Source organism: Dermacentor silvarum, chromosome 5 (assembly GCF_013339745.2).
Source record: "Dermacentor silvarum isolate Dsil-2018 chromosome 5, BIME_Dsil_1.4, whole genome shotgun sequence".
Lineage (NCBI taxonomy): Eukaryota > Metazoa > Arthropoda > Arachnida > Ixodida > Ixodidae > Dermacentor > Dermacentor silvarum.
Genome location: NC_051158.1, coordinates 25,827,559 through 25,847,079, shown reverse-complemented (window position 1 = coordinate 25,847,079; position 19,521 = coordinate 25,827,559). Strand labels below are relative to the sequence as shown.

General features: G+C 45.3%; 1 protein-coding gene across 1 annotated transcript in view; it reads left to right on the top strand.

The window, feature by feature from the left end:
- Positions 1 to 16,277: 16,277 nt before the first annotated feature.
- Positions 16,278 to 19,521, top strand: part of LOC119453119 (DNA-directed RNA polymerase III subunit RPC5-like) — a 28,408-nt gene continuing 25,164 nt past the window's right edge. Inside the window, exons 1-3 of the mRNA XM_049667866.1 lie at positions 16,278 to 16,425; positions 17,846 to 17,974; positions 19,110 to 19,234. Coding sequence (XP_049523823.1) covers positions 16,360 to 16,425; positions 17,846 to 17,974; positions 19,110 to 19,234 — 320 coding nt within the window. The 5' untranslated portion in view covers positions 16,278 to 16,359. The remainder of the gene's footprint in view (positions 16,426 to 17,845; positions 17,975 to 19,109; positions 19,235 to 19,521) is intronic.

Sequence of the window (19,521 nt, the reverse complement as noted above, 5' to 3'; positions counted from 1 at the left end):
GAAAGCTGGAAATTTTATAGCCAAGTTGAGCTAGGGCTAGTTGGTAACGATTCAGGGTAGAAAAAAAATTATGCAGCAACTTCGCTGGAGTTGTCCAAGTATGTGGAAGCATACCCCCAAATTTCAAGTTGGCCCACCCCTTCCCCATGCATTTTCTATGGAGCCCTATGTATTCCTAGGGTATGCATAAATCTTATCATATGGGTATTCTCTCTGATCAATTTTTTGTTTTGATTGTTCTTATAAGATATAAAGCTACCAATCATGTACATTTACACTATTATAACGATTAAATCTATTAAGTTTGCAAAGTATGCATTTTTGTGCAGATACAAGGCATTGCAATTTTTTGCGTGACAAATATTGCTGGGGTATTGGGCAGAGAATGCTTATACATTAAACATCGTGTAGACAAGGGTGCAAGATGAGGGAAGCGAAAGGCATTTGGGTTGCCAGTTTCCCCGGCTCTTGTGTCAGTGTCTGCACATGAAACTTTCTAACATGAAGCTGGCAATGTTGGCCTGGCTGACGGCCTGGCACACTACGCAACTTTCACCCAACACCTGAAGTGTATGATGTACACACTGGTCGGGCACAAGCTATTCGTGAAGTCTCTCGTTGACATTATCGGACATGGTATGCTTGTAATGTCGACTTTTTCTCCCTTGGCACACTTTGCAGGCCTATTACCATATAGCTGTTTCCACATACCGTAATTCCTTCCGCTGTGGTGGCTCTGTGGCCATCTTTCTGTAGCAAAGCACGAGTTCGAATCTTGGCTCCAATTGAATGTGGGTTTAATGTAAAAAAAACCCGTGTACTTCGGTTTAAGGAGCACGTGATTAAAGAACCACGTATGTTCAAAATTCATCGTAAGCCCCCTGCTGCAGGGCATAGCTCGTATAGCCGTGTTGCTTTGGAATGTTAAACCCGTGTTTTAATTTGATTCGGCTTGAGTGCCGCCTTGATGCTCGCCCCTTTTGGCACTTCGCGTATTGACGAGGGAGAGTTTATGCAGAGAGGTCCGACTGATCACGTTTACGGTCCTCTAGCCGGCTACTCTGCTTATAGGGACCGGTATGAGGGAGGGGCAAGGAGGATAGACGGGATGCGACCATACGCATTATAACTATTTTAAGGCGCCAAATAGCGCAGCACACAAGAGAAGACAACGGGACAGAGCGCCATTCGCAACTGCTTTATTTTTACGGAAAACACATGCATATATACCATCGAGTCTGTGCCTGCATAACAAGCACATTCGAGCCTCAAGTGTGGTAAGATAAGGCATGTGCAACAAACTTTTTCTCAGGACTTGTACAGTGATGTGGACGTTTCACTAACACAAGCTACCTTTCTTACCGATATAAAACGCTTCCATCATTTCCCTGGCTTTCTATATACCTTTACTTCTGCCCAGAATCCGTGCGTCAGAAAAGCACGGTTCGCAAGAGCACGAGGGGCAGTTTCTAATATGCTGAGGTAAATTTGGTCCCTCATTATTTTGCTCAACGTTTCATTCATGTTTCCCGAGCCACTCGTTTACACAGCGCCCGCTTGACATTCGATTCGAATCTGCCCAGCACCTAAGAAATTTTTTTTTTTTGTCATTGATGAGCGGCCCATACCTCGTGACCTATTTGTTTCAAACTGGGCGTCCTCAGCAGAGCAGCCCCAGTACTCTATCCATTATACCATGGATTACCCAGTGACCCAAGTTTACGGAAAAATGGATAAAGACTCAGACGGACACCTTTAGTCGTTACATATTTTTCATGTTCCGTTGGGTACTCAGCCCCATTGTTTATCCACACTCCAAGATATTTGTACTTATCCACTACCTCCAGCGTAACCTCCTGTATCTTATGCTCGCTGCCCTGATTATCATTAAAAGTCATGACTGCCGATTTTTCTTTACTAAACTTCAAACCTAAGCTATCTCCCTCTTTACCACAGATGTCCATTAATCTCTGCAAGTCTTCCTTGATGTCAGCCATAAGTACAATGTCATCCGCATACATCAGTCCTGGTAATGACTGTTTAATCCATTCTCCTTGCTTGAAATAGGAAAGGTTGAAGCCAAGTCCGCTCCTCTCTAATTTTTTCTCTAATCCTTGTAAATACAGCATGAACAACAGAGGTGACAGAGGGCACCCCTGCCTAAGCCCCTGCTGTATCTCTATAGACCCAGATACCTTGTTTTCCCATTTTATGAGCACCTTGTTACTTTTATAGATATCTTTTAAAAGATTTCTTACTCCATCTTCCACATCTAGAGTGCCCAGTATGTCCCACAAATCCTTTTGGATTACACTGTCATAGGCTCCCTTGATATCCAGAAATGCAAGCCATAGGGGCCTGTGTTCCTTTTCTGCTATTTCAATACACTGTGTCAATGAGAACTAGATTATCTTCTAACCTTCTTTGTTTCCGGAACCCATTTTGTAGTTCCCCCAGCACCTCCTCGCCCTCCACCCATGCCTGCAGTCTGTCCTTTATAATCTGCATCACCACCCTGTAAACCACTGACGTCACTGTTATGGGACGGTAGTTGTTTATGTCGGCTTTGTCCCCCTTTCCCTTATATATCATGCTCATCCTGCTCAGTCTCCACCCGTCGGGGGCTTTACCGTCCATTATCATTTTGCTCACTGCCTCTCTTAATGCTTTCTTAGATTTTGGGCCCAATGTCTTTATCAACATAATTGGGATGCCATCAGGACCTGTCGACGTGCTACTAGGAACCCTCTTCTCTGCCCTTTCCCACTCGCTTTGTGCCAGTGGAGCCACTGCACTGACTAGTCCATCCTCACCTGATTGAGCACATGCTATGTTTCGTTCTTTAAATTTTTCTGTCATCATTGTTCTTATATGTTCCATTGCCTCATCTCCCTCTAGTCGAGCACCTTGAGCTGTAACTATAAACCTCTGCTCTAGGCTAGTCTTATTACTCAAGGAGTTGAGATGTTTCCAAAATTTCTTGGCTGCTTTTCTATCCTTTTTGTTTACTTCTGACAACCATTGGCTCCCCTTTCTTCTGATCTTCTCATTGATCAAATGGGATGCTTCCCTTCTACAGTTATTCCATTTTCTGCCTACATCAGCTTCTGGTTCACCCCTCTGCTTTGAATATCTGTGTTCCCTGGATGCTTCCTGACGTTTCTCTATGGCCTTCTTAACCTCCTCATCCCACCAGCTCTTGGGCTTACGTCTTCTGTTCCCTTTTGTCCTGACTCGTACCTTAGTAAGCTCTAGCTCAAATAGCCCTGTTAAATTTGCATATGTCCATTCTGTTTTTGTATCCTCTGAAATTACTTCCTCAATTTGCTGGGTTGCTATTTCAAGCTGCTTTTCCGAGTAAAATATCCCACCTGGTTGTTCATCTTGCCTCCTACCTACTTTCATTTCCCTTCTAAAACTCACCTTAATATGTTTGTGATCACTACCTAGACTTCTGGAGCCATATTCATCTATGCTCATTACATTTAGCCTATCGTGCATCCTATGTGACATTAGTGCATAATCTATCGTCGACTGCAGGCTCCCTACCTCCCATGTTATGTGCCCTTCTCAGTACTGTTGCATACAACTAAGTCATGCATTTCACACATATCCAGCATCATGTTGCCTGTTGAGTCTGTGTACCCGTCCAAGTCTTCTATGTGTGCGTTCATATCTCCTAGTATAATAATCTCGCACCCTTCTTTCCAGCATTTTTTTGTTTTCCTCTTAGGCATTTGCTCCTGTCCACAGGTATACAAAGCCAAGGAGTGTCTGCTCTCCTGCAACTTTCCCTTTTAGCCATAAATGCTCCTTGCATTCCTGTTTGACCCTTTGCCAATTCATACTTTTATGAATGAATGCACCAATTCCACCCCCTTTTCTGCTGCCCTCTGTTCTATTGCAATATTCCCATGCATAGTCAGGATTACAGGGTGATTGCTCCATGTCCCTAAGAGGTGTCTCCACAAACCCGTATACAATCAGCTTTTCCTGCCTTAGTTGCTCGTCTATCTCCTCCCACTTCAGCCTATTCCTGCCACCTTGCATATTGATGTACCCTATGTCAGAATGACCTTGCCCCTGGTGCTTACGTCTATTTCTTCTCCTACCAATTCTATGTTTCTTGAATCTTGGGGCCAAACTGGGTCCGTCTTCGTCTACACTGGTGGTCTTAGGGCTCTGGGTCCCCCCAAAAAAGCCGTAGCTTGGCGCCCTATCCTACTACCTACCCTGCCGCCCGTGGCACCATTGTAGTGAATGCCATCCTGTGCAAAAGGGTGGGAGCCAGACCATAGCCTCCTCTATAACTTTTGAAAAGTATAGAGGAGGCTATGGCCAGACTCGTACACTTCCCGGTTTACCTCCATTGTGCCGTACCCAAGTGGTCGGCTCAGACCCCTAATGACCCGGTTAGCCTCAAGCACACTCCGTTCCATCCCGCTAGCCTGGCCCCGGACCTGTGGGATTGTGCATATGGTCACATGCACATTCGCAGAGGTTTCTCTGAGTTTACGCAACCCAACCTCTAACTGTCTGTTTAGGTTCTGGCTCCTTCCCTTCAGCACATCGTTGAGACCAGCATGGATAACGACCAGATGTTCATGCTCCAGGTTGTCTGATACCACCTTCTGAGCTTTTGCCATTGTGTCAACCATGCACTTCCCTGACTGGGCCTCCACCCTCACCCGCCCGTGTCTGCCTTCACTGTTGTAAGGACGCCCTCCTCAACCCTAGCTACGTTGGAGTCCCCCGCCACTAGGACCCTTCGCTCTACACGTTTGCCTCCCGCCTGCGATTGTCGTCCTCCAGTTCGCGCTAGCTGGTTCTCCACCCGCCGTGCGCCACTGACACGTGACGATGTGCTCCCTGCCGTTCGTCCCTTCCCACCCGAAGCCTGCCGCACTACCTCGCTGTAGAGTTGTGGAACCGCCGTGTTGCCGTCGGCTCTCGCCTGCTGTTCAACGGCCCCTAGGCGTCCCTCCCTGCTCTCATGGCATGCCTCTGCCTGAGTCTCCGCGCTGTCCCCGCCGCCCGCCTGAGCTGACCCGGGATTACGCGCCGCCTGTACCATTAGCGCCTCCACCCGCTCTTCCAGCACGGCCCGCTTTTCCCGTTCTTCTTGTAGCTCGCCAGCTATTCGCTTTACCAGGACGGCCTCGACCCCCTCCATGTGAAGCAACTCGCCGATCCGAGTTTCGAGCTCAATTCGCCGCTCTCGCTCCACCTTCAGTTCCCCTTTGAGCTCTTCCACACTGGCTGCCCATTCCCCTTCCATCCGCCGCACAGCCCCCTTAAATTCTTCACACGACCTGCACGCGAAGCTAGCCTCCTCGGCGTCGGCTAAACTGGTGAAGTGCGTCATAGAATAAAGAACCAACTTTAGAATATAATAAAGAAACAACTGAGCGCGTCTCGTCCAAATAATACCAACGTTTGCACTCCTCACACTGAACCAGCTCCGTCGTCGCTTGTCGCCACCATCGCGCCTTCTCAAAAGTTCAGTAGGTCGTGCTCAAAAGTCCCTAAATGATCGTGTCCCTAGGTGCCTAGGATCGAGTCACGTGAGAAATTTTTGTACGCATGGAGGAAGGAAACAAAACTTTTGTACGACATTTAGACGCACGCATTATATAGGGTGCCTCGATGCCAGCGCCGCCGTTCAGGGCAAAGTTGGTTCTTTATTCTATGCATTAAGTTTCGTATTATTTATTTAGAAACTCTATGATTCTATGGTTCAGGCACGACCTCCTCGTGGGTTCAGACTTCAGAGTGGTGCCATCCATTGACCGCCCCGCGCCACCGCTTTCTCGCTGCGACGCCATCTTGAATCACAGCGAGCGGTTGCCATTGGCCGCGTTAAGTTAGCGCGCTCCGAACTGCAAAGGAGCACGCTCGAGTGCGCTTGAGTGCGACGCCTTCGGAGCTTAACGGCGCTTTTCGCCGACTGCTTTCGGGCGCACGAACGCGCCGTCTGGCGAATGTTGTGTTGCTTCCGCGACCGCTATCGCATTGCGCGCGCTTTTATTGCGATAGCAATTATATGGACACTCCAAAGCAGATTTCTGCCGTCGGCGTCGCCGTCGCCGTGAGGTTCCGTATGACGTCAATGGAGATGAAATCGTCGCCGCGCGCCGAACGCTGTATGTGCGAGTAAAAGGGCGCGAGGGACGCGCGCTTTCACGGGGAGTGAACGCACGGCGGAGAACAAACGCGCGTTCTGCGCCGTGCTCCCTTAAGGGCTGCAGAAGTAGGCGTCTCTTTCCTCCTTTACAATCACCATATATGTAGAGCAAACGCGCCTTCTTCCGACGCACGAAAGGCCGTGGGGGGAGGGGGAGGGAAGAGAAGCGACGTTTAGCTGCGGCACCAAGTGCCTATTTATATCAGAACAGTCACCAACGCCGCACGCATTTTGTGCGAACGCGGGCAAAACGCCGACGGCGTCGACAACAGTTCTGCGTGTTGCCGGTGCTGCTGCATGTCGAAGTTTATACAGCTGATAAAGCTACTATCATTACTCCGTATAGCTCTCTACAAATTTGCTATCGCAATTGATGCTTCGCCTTTCAGGTGAAACTGCGACAACTTTTTTGAAGATGGCGCCGCCGATAAACACCATCCTGCAGTTCTTGTTAGACGATGAAGAGCTAGAAGAACTTGACGCGCGGCGACGAACGCAGCAGCAGCGGCTTATGTATGCGATGCAAGCTGTTCGTGCTGTTCTCAGAGGATACCCTAACAGAGGATTTATTTCTGCTCCGCGGTATGCTGACTGATGACTCATTGCCGATCCAGGATTATGTGATCAACCGTGTGCCCAGATACACGGACACACAATTCAATGAGCAGTGCCCCAACATCTTCCATGATAACATGAGAACCTGAAGTCATACACATGAACGTAGCGACGAGAAGGCGCCAAACTGCGACTGTCCGGTTATGTACCTGAGCGTCTGGCAAGTATTAATGATCGGGCCGTCATTTTCGGTTCGTGATAAGCTCAAACCGCGCCAACACGCGAAGTTCCCGATCATGCCTTAGAGCAGACGCCCGGCTGCGCAGCCGGGCGTCTGTAAAAATGGAAATTTGTGCTACAGCAACAATATTCAGCACAATCGTTGAACAGGGTAAGGTCTCATAGCCCACCAAATTTCAAAAGGCTACATTCATTAGTTTAGTAGATAAAAATTCGTAAATATAGCAAATTTCGAAAAGTGTAGCAAATTAAGAATTTTTTCTAAAACACTTCCGTTTTGCACAGAAGCCTCAAACAACGGCTTGCTGACTCTACTTCACGTATACATTTTACACAAGAAAATGCATTCTTTGTAGCCATAATATTTTGTATTTGACATTGTTGTGAATTTGCGAGAAGGCCCGGTGCATGTAAATGGAGCCTGCAACTTGAAGAATTTCGATATTTTTTTTCTTCTAAAGTATCCATTTCTGAAAGAATGCAAGTTCACTTACGTACTACCGAGTGATATGCCCACAAAATATAAAATGTTGAATGAAATCTAAAATATGAATTTTTGGACCCGTGTTGATCTCTTCTGGAATCACCCAGTAGCGTATGGTTCGCTAGCGCGCGTCGCATAGGCGTTTTTCGTTTTGATCGGCGCAGTCTATACCCTTATTTTAAGGACTGACGAAGATGCTTAGCCGCGAAATAGCCTTACATTAGCTACGAATCGTCACGTAAACCACCTATTTTCCTTTTTCACGGGAAGCACACATCGTGTGTGTCTCTTGTTTCTTTTCTTTTTTCGGGACTGGTTATGTGGGACTAAAGGAGGCAGTGCTTTGTCTGGGGAGAGCGGCTGTTGTGTACGTGGCAAGAGAAGCGTTGTGATTTTCTCTGATTTCTCAGCAGATATCTTGCGGACCTCAGGGTGTTACGTTACATAGCAGATTTTTTAAAAGACTTGTATATATTTGTAGCGTGGTGCTCGCAAGCCGATGGTCATTTGTGCTCATTCCCGATCGTAGTGGGTACTGTGACGGTTTCTAAATGCCTGTGCACGGTATGCCCAGGTGTAGTAGAGTTAAGGGGCATCATGGGACCAAAATGTTTCGGTGCTTTCTTGCATGGTGCCTGTTGTAGCCAGTGCATTTCTTCGAAACGTGTGAAGCTAGGTAATACAGCATTACTTCTGCGCAAATTTATTTTTAAGCACTGTAATGGCTTCTCTTTACAAGGCAACTTTTCATAACAGTTTAAAGGTCAATAATCACTTTTGTTGTTTTACTTTTACTTAGAAACACTTTGAAGCAGACCAGTACGAGGCAAATCGACAGGATGGGCGCCGTCTGTTAAAGTCAACAGCCCTGCCCACGCTGTTTGAATTTCAACGTGAGTAATAATTGTACTGTGGCATATTATATCCGCAATCTTTCGTGAACGCAATACAACGAATGTTTTCTTTCTTTTTTTTTTTCCATTTCAGCTCGGCCTAAGCAAAGACCTCCAGCGAGGCGGCCTGCCGCATGTGTACTTGCTGGTACGGAAAACAACCCTTCCTCAAGTATTGCTCAAGAAGATGACCTTGACGACACCGCAGAAGTCAGTCGAGATAGTATCTCCTCTTTGGGAGAAACTGCAGTTAAGCGTGAGTGCACTGAAGACATCTCGCTTTCGGCATGTGAGCTACGAAAGGCTCTGCAAGACATGAAAAAGAAAAACGCTGAATTGCATGAAAGCTTGTTGTCAGTGAAAAAGAAGTTGAAGACAGCTACTAGAAAGACAAAGCGGCTGGAAAAAAGCCTCGCTACGCTGACCAAAAAGCTAAAGTTATTGAACGAGAATCAGAAGACTGCCTGGGAAAGAAAAAGCCGAAAAGGCCGAGTGCAGAAACTATAGCCGAGTGCAAAAACTATAAAGAAAACGTTGCAGCTCAAGTTTACCTGCGGCTCTGCTGGATAGGACTTGCTTTTAGAACAAGGCAACCCTCTTCCGTCACGCAGAACGCTTTGCAGAAGATTACAGCACCTGTCATTTAAGCCCGGTGTCTTGACTGAGATCATAAGCAAGATGAAAGTAAAAGCGGCTGCGATGTCTGACATCGAAAAAGATTGCCTTGTATTCCTGGACGAAATGGAGATTCGTAAGGGTGTCGAGCTAGACAGAAGTGGTGATGGCTTTCTTGGCAAGACGACGGTCACTCTACTGAAACTGACCAAGCAGCGAACCACGTACTGGTCTTCATGGTTGGTGGCAAACAAGCGCTGGAAGCAGGCAAACATGCAGGTAAAAAATACTAGGAGGGAGTGTCACGTGATTCCGCTAGCCTCGGCAAGCCAACCTCCTCTGAAGCTACCCCTCCTTCTCTCAGGGGCCCCGTGCGCGGTGCCTTTTGGGGCGGAATAGGCCCACAAGGTTGCCGGAACATTCGTGATTGTTTGGTACGTGGTAACTTTTAGTGGCACCTGCCGTCACAGGCTTGGAGGCCCGTATGCGGGTGGTGGTTTTCTGCTACTGCGCGCGTCGTTCTTCGCTTCAAATGCGATGCCTTGAAACGTGGAGCAAGACTGGGGCGTCTGACTCATGAAGACAGAAAATTTTCAAGGCGTCACTTGCGCTTACCACCGCGGTTAGTGGAGTTGCCAGCGCTCGCGGCTCGAAACCCGTCCAGACGCCCGAGTGTGGTCTATTTTTCCTACGTGTTCAAGTTTCGTCAAATTAGCCGTTGTGCACCTTAAGCTGTGGTGCGTATTATCTTGCTAATTTTTCGTCCCGCTGTCTTGCACCTAGAAAGAAACGAGATGTTTTGAGGGACACTTTTTTTTGTCGCATTTTCGCTTAATAAAAGGCTGGTGTGCGTGTTTTATTTTGAGAGAAATAATTTTTGTCACGCTGTCTTGCACCTAGGAAGAAACGAGATGTTTTGAAGGACACTTTTTTGTCGCATTTTCGCTTAATAAATGGCTCTGGTGGGCGTGTTTCATTTTGAGAGAAATAAATAGCATTAGCCTGCATTCTAAACGCCGAAGTGATCGCCGTTTATTCAGATTTACGTGTACTATTTTGCAAGATTGTGTGGTGCGACGACGCTGTTGAGACGCGCCTCAGGGATCCATTTTCGTTATATAATAAAGCAAATGGACGGGATTTGTGCATTATCTAGAGTTTATTCAGCTGTTTCCGAATGCAAGTATAGCCCCACAGCATAATTATGTCCTAGAATCAAACATTGCCAGGGGGACCCTTCTTCCTCTGCTAGTGTGAAACGGCATGAAAACTGAATACATAGCGGCAAGGGAAAAATGGCAGCATTCATTTGCACTTGTGGATTCATTGTGTTGCTGGTGTACTTGTACTAGGGAAAGCACATTTTTATGACAACAGTAATTGTTTCATTCTTTATTCAGTGTTTATTGCACCTATAGAATCCAGAAGATTTCACACAAATACTGAAGGAAGCCACATTTATGATTTAAATGAAGTACATTGCAAAGATAATACACAAAAGAAAATTATAGACAGCAAGTAGGAAAACTTATTGTGCCACTGCTCTTCGGTATCAGTATTAGCATACTTGTATGCCACAGGGCATTAGTATAATAATGTTATACAAAGTAAACTATATCACACGTAGTATTGATACCTTTAATAAAACTGGTCAATGGGATCAGCTGTCCTCGAATGTAGCTGCAGTTTTGCATGTTTACAATGCCTTGTATGCAACGCCTTCAATACAGGGCTGTAATTGTATAATATTTATATCTGCGCTGTCCTCACAAATATCAAAAGGCTTCGGTGATTGTGCTTGTCAGAAAAGTAAGCAATACATATGCAGAAATTGAAAAAAAAGTGGTAGTTCACAAAGTCAAAGTTGAAAGAATTGATGTGAGGTGAGACCTACAAACTAAGTATGTCAACATTAAAATACAATGCATTTTGCTGCAAGTAAAATGTACAACAAAGCTTATGTTGTATCACATACCTACAAAAAAGTTAGCACCGTCGAAGCTGAGCCAACACACCGCAAAATTAGGACGCGATGGCTCTATTACGTTGTGAACCTCAAATGAATGAATATTTCATGGTATTTAAAACACTTATTGAGTGGTATACACCAAATGTTTGTGGTTACAGTGAATCTGGCATCATAAAAGGCTATTGTAGTTCAAGTGAACAGAGTGAGCACATTAAATTATTTAAATAGTAACACCAACGGTATTCCAGGTGGCAGTGGCAAATTTCCACGAAGGTCAGGTAAAAGACATACAGGATAAACATTAAAAAAAAAACATTGTCATCCTCAAGCGTATACCTAGCTCACACATAATCCATTGAGAGCATTCACAGCATGTCCATGTCATCACACAGTTTGCTCTAGTGAAAGGTAGGCCAGCTAACCTACCGTCATTGTCCACACTGTTTAGCTTGGGCTGAACAGAACAATTGTTTAAGCATAATTTGCATGCAGGTGATTCAAGCTACAGCATTCAGCAAGACAACAAACATGTACTTGCAGAATTTACAATAAGGTATCACATTTTCCCTCTATAAAATTTTGACATCTGCATACAACGCTCTTGAACAATATATGCACTTTACAAAGCCGCTCAAAAAACAAATGCCTTAACATAAAACCTGGTGGGACAGCTGAAGTTGATGGATGAAGGAATTAATTGTGTGGGCCATCATGAACATAATTCACCCACGAGAAAACTTGTGTAGCAATTCTTCCAGTACTGCGAGCCACAGGCACCCAAGCTCAGACACCCTGCCTGGGTCAGCAGAGTAACCATGATCCTGTAAAATTGCTTCTCTGAGTGGTTCACTGGCTGCAGGGCTTCTCTAGGGCAGGTTAATTACATCGATGGAGTATGGTTTTTTCAGAGGAGCGTACAAAGAGAATTTCGATGTGTTCCAATAGAAAGCAATTTCCGCCATCAATGTCCTTGACCTCATTACGAACTATCAGACGCTTCAATGCTGCTGCAAACTGCTTTGCTGTTGTCATTGCAGCCCCCAAATGATTTTATTGCAGCAAAAAAAGTAACTCAAGGTGGTCCTGACTGAGCTTGGAAGTCGGAAGATATGCCAATAGGCCATTTTCTGTAACCAAGTGGTTGTATAGACGGTTGTCTAAGCACACCACAAAGCGAATGAAGCCTGTCTTTTGGTTGGTCCCTGTCATTAGTTTACCAGCTGCAGACTCCCTAAGCGAGCAAAAGTAGGCCATAAGTTCTTTGACATACGCAGTGACAGGAGCCACATTTTCAGGACACAGCGGTCCTTTCTATTCTTCTTGCCTTGGATGTCTTGAATTTAAAATTCCAAATGCGTTGTTGACATGTCTGATAAACTCTTCTGTTGGCAAGGAATTTGAAAATTTTGAATTTTTTTGAGCTCTGCAGTCACTAAGAGCATCTGCTACCGATTGACTAAACGTTTGAGCCAACAATGAGACTTTCATGGGCTGGCTTTTCCCAGGTAATATGTGCTTGTCTAAGTTTGTTTGCCAAATGTAGGCCCTCTGTGTACTGGATTTCATGCAGCTCATCAATGTGTTTCAACAATATGAACTGTTTGTTCGTATCACAATAGCCTTTTTATCAAACAGGGTGTGCCGCAGTAGCTTCAACATGTGACAGGGATCCAACATGGCAAAGAAAAGCTTTTTTTGTCACTGGATGTGAAAAAGAAGCATCCAGCTCAGTCAGGTCCATCTTGCAGCCAAGGCACTAGAAAGTCGGCAGCTTCCATCTGCCATTGATTGCAACAAGCATTAAAACAAATGCATCTTAGGCAACTGGAAAGCTGTCATCATTGACATCAATGCCCATGTCAACATATCCATGGAAGCTTTTCCCATCCCACACTACTTCTTTGAATGGCCATCTCATCCACAACCAGACTGCATAATGTGGAGAGCCGTGCTTTACCTTGATAGCCAATGCAGTCATTGCCTCTTTTGAAAAGTCAGCAGCCCTATCAATGGATTGATATCATTTACACAGTGTCTTTGGATGCGGGAGGCATCTGTTGAAAACAGCTCGTACATATATGTATGCTCTAGGGGAATAAAAATCCAAAGTCAGTGCAAACGGCCTAAGCTCTGGCGAGTAAGCGGGTGACATTGCTGGCACCAGACTTATGTGGCAGTTGACGCATGAGCAAGTCTTTTTTTGCCCCACCAAGACTCTGCAATATGGCGACATCCTCATTTCCTAGAATGCGATTGTCAGATAAATCTTCTATGACATTTTCGAGATGAGCAACCTTTTGAAAAAGCCGTTGATGGAATTGCCGTAGAGTCTTTATCTTCTTCTAGGTCGCAGTTTGTAATTGTGTAACGCCATACTTCATGCCTCAGGCCTTTTCAGGTGCGTCTTCTGCTGGCTGTGGCTGCAAAATATCACGCGCTGTAACAGGTGCATGAGCGACCAACATGACACAAAGCACGTACGCAGAACAAAGTACTTAATTGTTGTAGCATACACTCTTGTGCAAGCTATGAAGAATATAATGCTTAATTTTAGGTCATTACATTGCTCACGACGGTTTCCGTTCACACTTTTGTGAACTTAAAAACTGTGGGGGCATAAAACTGCCATCCACACGAGCTTGCTAGTGCCACTTAATTTTGTTTGTTTATTTATTTGCTAAATACTGCAGGCCCATCTGGGCCCAGGCAGGAAAGGTAGAAGTACAAAACAACTAACACAGAAGAGGCCACTGTAGCATAGTTCAATGAGAGATGTTTTACAGAAGCCTTTTAGATTGAGTGGGCAAAATATACTGAGCTCATATATCACGGCTCGTTGTGACCGATCGAACATATAAAGAGCATAGAAAATTGTGAAAAACCTGTTGGTCTTCTAGTTATTGTGTCATTTGAATGAAAAAGAAAAATTGAAAAAGGATTATTGGCCGATAATTGGTGTTTAATGCAAACCCTGAGGAAACTCATACCGCTGCGGACGAATATGAATGTTTCAGTATTTAATTAGATGGTTGCCATGATCATAAATGTTAGTGTCCAAGTGCAGTTCACTGAGTGACATTTATTATGCTTGACCTATTAAACAGTTGCCACGATAATATATGCCACTTCACTTGCAGCTACGTAAGGAAACAAGTATGTAAAAATTGTAGTGGTCGAGTATTATCCTCACCATAGTATGCCTTGCTGTTCGAGGTGTCGCTGGGTTGTGTGTAGGCAGTGCTGCAGAAGCTTCGCCCTTGAGCGTCCTGGAGGGCCTTGGACTGGGAGACTGGACAAAATACACCAAGTGCAATGAGGAGGGACTGCTTACTGCAACATAACTTGAAATTGCTGACCGTGCAAACGAAACACCAGATGCACAGTTGAAGCTAAAACCCGGGCCTAATAGCGACACCATTGGCTTCATTTAAAATTTAAGCACAATAATGACCAGCAAGCAGGACATTGTTAGGGAGATCAGTGGCTGTGGCTATATACTGTATTTTTTATCTACTGTCCCAAAAAATGTTCATAAAGCTTACCAGCACAGTTGGCATGTTATAAATTTTATTACTGTTGTAAATGTTGGAGCCTAGCAAGGGTGTTAATTATGTGTGTAATGAGAGGACATGGCTGAAGTATAATTCAGAGAAGGAGTGTGTTTTCCTTATTCCAACTTTACTGAAAAAAAGGTGGTTTTTCATCTTACATAACACTGCTTTGCTGCAGTTTGTTTTATTTTCCTTATCTTGTACTAATCCTAGATTTACTAAAATGAGATTATGAAGTTGCATATATGGCCTTCGTTCATTAGCACTTGCTTTTGCCAGTGTTAACAATGAAATTTGACCGCAGTATGCTTGTCACCTGTGTCAAAAAAGGGCTGTAATGTAGCCAATGATAGGTTGAACAGTCCTATCTTTCTCTTCATTCTGAGCATTACTAATAGATCTTTTAAATCTGTCAAAAACATCTTACAAAAAGCTGTATGACAGTCTCATATGCATTTTTGAAACTTAAATAATTACTTTAAAGGTGAAATCCAAAATATATATTAAAGGGAAACACCAGATTTTTGCAAAGCAGATCAGAACATGAATGAACCAAGGCACACATGTGAGAAAATGTCTTAAGCAAGCTCTGTGATCATTACGACAATCAAACATGCCAGGACATGTTGGATTTCGGAAGGCTCATCAGCGATGTCTGAATCAGTCAAGGACGCGCTAGCAGATGTAGAACAAGCATAATATATGCTAGTAGCTAGTAGAACAAGCATAATATACGCTGCTTGCGCCGTTTGGACATAGCTTAATCAGCTCCGAAAGCGCTTTTGCATGTTCTCTGAAGCTGTGATCAAAGCTTCGTGCCGTCCACCTAGTCACCGTCTACGATATCTCCGAAAACAGAGGTTTTCTAAGCCGCGCCGGCGTCATACACTTGCATTGTAAACAAGGAGGCAACGGAGGCAGTTGAGGCAAGCAATGGACGCGTCACCACGTGATCAAACATGGCAGCGCCCACGGGATCGCCGCGAAAAGGGTCAATAGAAGTTTATAAGCACTAAACACTTTCGTGACACACGCATTCTCAGTGATGAATGCGCCGGTACAACAGCGCCCGCACGGCCTGTCACTATCGGCAACACCGACGCAAAATGGGTCTTGGGGTTTACGGTAGCGCGATCAAAAGACACGGCGCTAACTTCCAACAGTGTTATCGAAGTTCAGTTCGTACTTTTAATCGCGCTGCCGTTAACCCTCCAAGATGCGTTACCAACAAGTCCACATTGCAACCCTCGTGAGCAAAATGAGTGCCATATGCTATTTGGCTAACGTCATGGGTGAACGCAGACGTTTTGGGCACCTTTTGTCGGCCATTTGGTTATCGGTGTGTGTGTGTGTGTGTGTGTGTGTGTGTGTGTGTGTGTGTGTGTGTGTGTGTGTGTGTGTGTGTGTGTGCTTTTTTTTTCCGTCACTTTTGCGTTTTAGAGTACGTTGCGGTTTCTGTCAAAATCTTCAGCGGAGACCACCTGGCGACCGTGTAGCACTGATACATATCCAATGAACTAATGTTCCTTTGAAAGCTCTATGCTCCTTAACATCAAAGGACCTTCAGTATGCCCGTGAGACGGGGAAGAACGCAGGACGGTGAACGAGCTCGATGAAAGAAGCAGAAAGACGCCCATGACTGAAGTGTCCCGCAGCCTCTCAATGGAACCAAGAGCATGCTGGTCGCAAGAATGTTGCCAGTGCAGCGTTTTTACATATACCTTGATTTTTCGACATTATAAATTTGCTTTTCCGCGTTGTATGTAGGCAAGTTTAACCAGACCACCTCGCGCCCGAGCCGACCGCGATCGACTTCGCCCGAGCTTGGACAAACTCGGCATCTCGCCTAGCAACGTTGACTGGTCAGTATGGCGGCTTCCATGGCTTCTGCTGCCGGGAGCAGCAAAGACGACGATGACGAAGTGGTTCAAGAGGTATTGTAACAATTTTAATTTCCCAATTTGCGACCTCTTTCAGCACGACGAATGTTCGCTAAACCTCGTTATTCTTTCGTTCGATGACACGATATGTTGATTGCGTTCACGAGGAAAACCTCTGGTGACACATGGCGCGCGTGCCTCTCGGAATCTCGCGACTTCCAGCTCGAAAAGTTGGGGAGCTTTTCGGACAGTTCATATTTGTGAGAATATTAAATACTGTACTGGAAGCTCTGCGTTGTATCGAAATGCGCTCAATCTGCAGGTCAGCGCTTCACTGCGTAAATGCCAAGACGCAGCGTTGAAACATGCAATCGAAATGTATGCTGCTGCAGCGTCGGCGTAATCCGGTACCGACGTTCTTTTCCTGCGCTGGCGCACAAACTCGAAGTTTCGACAGCGCAATTCAAAGGAATGGTCATTTGGAATCGTTAGTCACGTAAGTTTGTAAATACTTGTGTGGACAATGGCCTTGCGTTCGATGATACGTCGGGAGGGGCAGTTTAGATTAGCTCGTTCGTAGACTTTGTAGCAGTTGGTAACGTCACTAGATAGAATAAATTGATTTTAAAAATATGCGTACTGTTTGTCAGTTTCGTGAAATGTGTCGGGGTAGTGTGCGGGTGGTCAGTTTTTCAAGTGCGCACTCGCGTCTGAGCCTAGTGCACCAAACTGCCACGGAACGCTTCCGACGCCGTGACATTATATTGGCACGAGCACTCGCTAGCAGCGAAGCGGCAACCTCTTGTTATTATTCCCCCAAAATCAGGTGAAAACTCATCTTCTCGCCTCGCTAGTGTTGTTCTCTCATGGAGGTGTTCGTGACATAGGTGCTAGCGCCCTATTTCACATTACGTTTGTTACCACCAACGCTCGCGTCTTCTGCATCGTGTAGCGTCTGTTGCATCGTGTAGATCTAAAGTCACGTGTTCCTATCATTCTCTCATCACCGTGGCCTCACTAATTCTTGCTTTTTCTCGTTGCTTGCCAGTAGAGGTGGTATTACAGCATGAAATGTTTAATTGGTGAGTATAAACGGTGCAACATAAGCACTAGAGGCGAGTGAAGATCCGTTCATTTCAACCCACAAGACAGGTGGCAGTGGCTGGTAGCCATCGCTTGCAAGCTGTCATCCTTCTGCCTTCTACTATTGTTTGTGTGTTTGTTGTTAGGTTTGTTTCACCCATCTCACTTGACTCGGTTGCCATGACTTTCTGCTGCTGGGCCATTATGTGGCTGTCACAGGTTTCATTCATGCCCGTATACTGAGCTTCGGAGGGCACAGTAAAGAACCCCAGGTGCTGAAAATTTATCCAGCAACCTCCACTGCGGCGTCTGTCATAGCCCCCTGGGCGTTGTTGCCTTGCGATGTTTAAACCCAATCAATCGTTAATCAGTCAATGGTTATTTGTTTCAGCTGGACGTGTACATATCAAAGGCTCTGGCCGACAACCTCTACCTCCTCCAGTATCCGCATCGGCCGGTCGGCCGCTCCTACAATGAGGACCAATGCGTTGCCGCAAGAGTCAAGCCAAAACAGCACAAGGTATACCGTCTGGCTGATGGTAGTTGGTTACAATACCCCTAGCTGCCTTATCTTCACATTAGGTAGGGGTGCCCCCATGAGAAACTCTGGTACGACTGAATACCTGCCTACAGTTGACTCAAAGTGGTCACCAGATGACAGTGAAGCATTGCAAATGGTCGGCTGTCACATCCAACACAGAAGTACACACCTGAGGGATAGTAGCATTGGTTGCCTGTATTTACCTGGATTGTGGAACAGGTGGTACATGAGAATCCTGTGCCATTGCTACTTTATAGATACTGAGTGACTTCCCAAACCAGTAGCAGACCGAACGGTATTAAACAGACATAGTTGGCACATAGCCATAAGCAAGCTCGCAGCCGAACTGCAAATGGACAGATGGGAGTTGAGGTGAGGACATCCTTGTCACCCTTCATCTCAAGTCAGGCTCTTAAAGCATGCTTTAGTCATACTAGTCACACAATTCATCAATGCAGTCCCTGTGAATGAGTAAAAGAAACAGTATGGTAGTCTAAGCACAGAAAACTGCATTGGCGCCAACTGCTATACATTGTTTTTTTTTATCAGTTGCATGTAGACAGCTCGCAAGTGACAAAACTGATGCCTATGTTGCGGAACCTTCCAACATTTTCCGGGGTGCTGCCGGTGATTGGCAGATCGGATTATCGTACAGCGTTTTGCTGTGCTAGTTGCAGAGATCAGACAGTGTCTTCTTTTTTTGTTGCGTGACGCTTATGCCCGTCTCGTTTCTTGTCAACGTCCCCTAGTTTGTGTGCAAAAGCCTACCGTCGTGAAACACTACCAACTCACTCAAACCAGTATCCTTTCATTTGTCTTTTTTTTTTTTCTTTCCGATTGCTTCAGTTGCTGCTTGGCATGTGCTAGTTGTGTTCCATGTTATATTTTATGGACTTTGCCATCATTCTAAATACCCATGTATGAAAAACGTGTGTTACTAATGGTGGTTTTAAATTACTATTATTAGTAATTTAAATTACTATTTAATTACTATTTAATTAAATTACTATTAATTAGGCACACTTGTTAAAGACTGCATGGCATGTCTGTTTCATATTTGTTGTCAAAGTGTGTAGAGCACAGGCTTATTGCTGTTACGTGCTGTTGCCACCAGGTGGAGCTAGAGTTCGCCCTCAACACGCATGACCCGAGCTATGACAGGCTGCGTGGCGAGCAGTTTGCCGCCAATGCAGACGGCAGTGGTGACCGTTCCGCTGATCAAAAGCCAGTTTTCAAGAGGTGACCATGCATTGACTTTTTTGCCCTTTTGTGTTCCATTTCTTATTTTTTGGGGGGCTTGCCATTAAAGGAAAATGTTGCATCGCTCTAGATTGGTTGACCACCTTTTCAAAAACCTCGCTATGTGCGTTTTGTGCCAAGAGATCATTCAGTTGCAGACATTGCTCACGAAAGCGACTGCACATTGCTCTCTTTATCCCCTCAAGGTGACAATTGATTCTGTCCATTGAAAATTTCGTTTCGTTGCATTTTTTTTTGCATCTTCAGAAACATGAAATGCATACTGC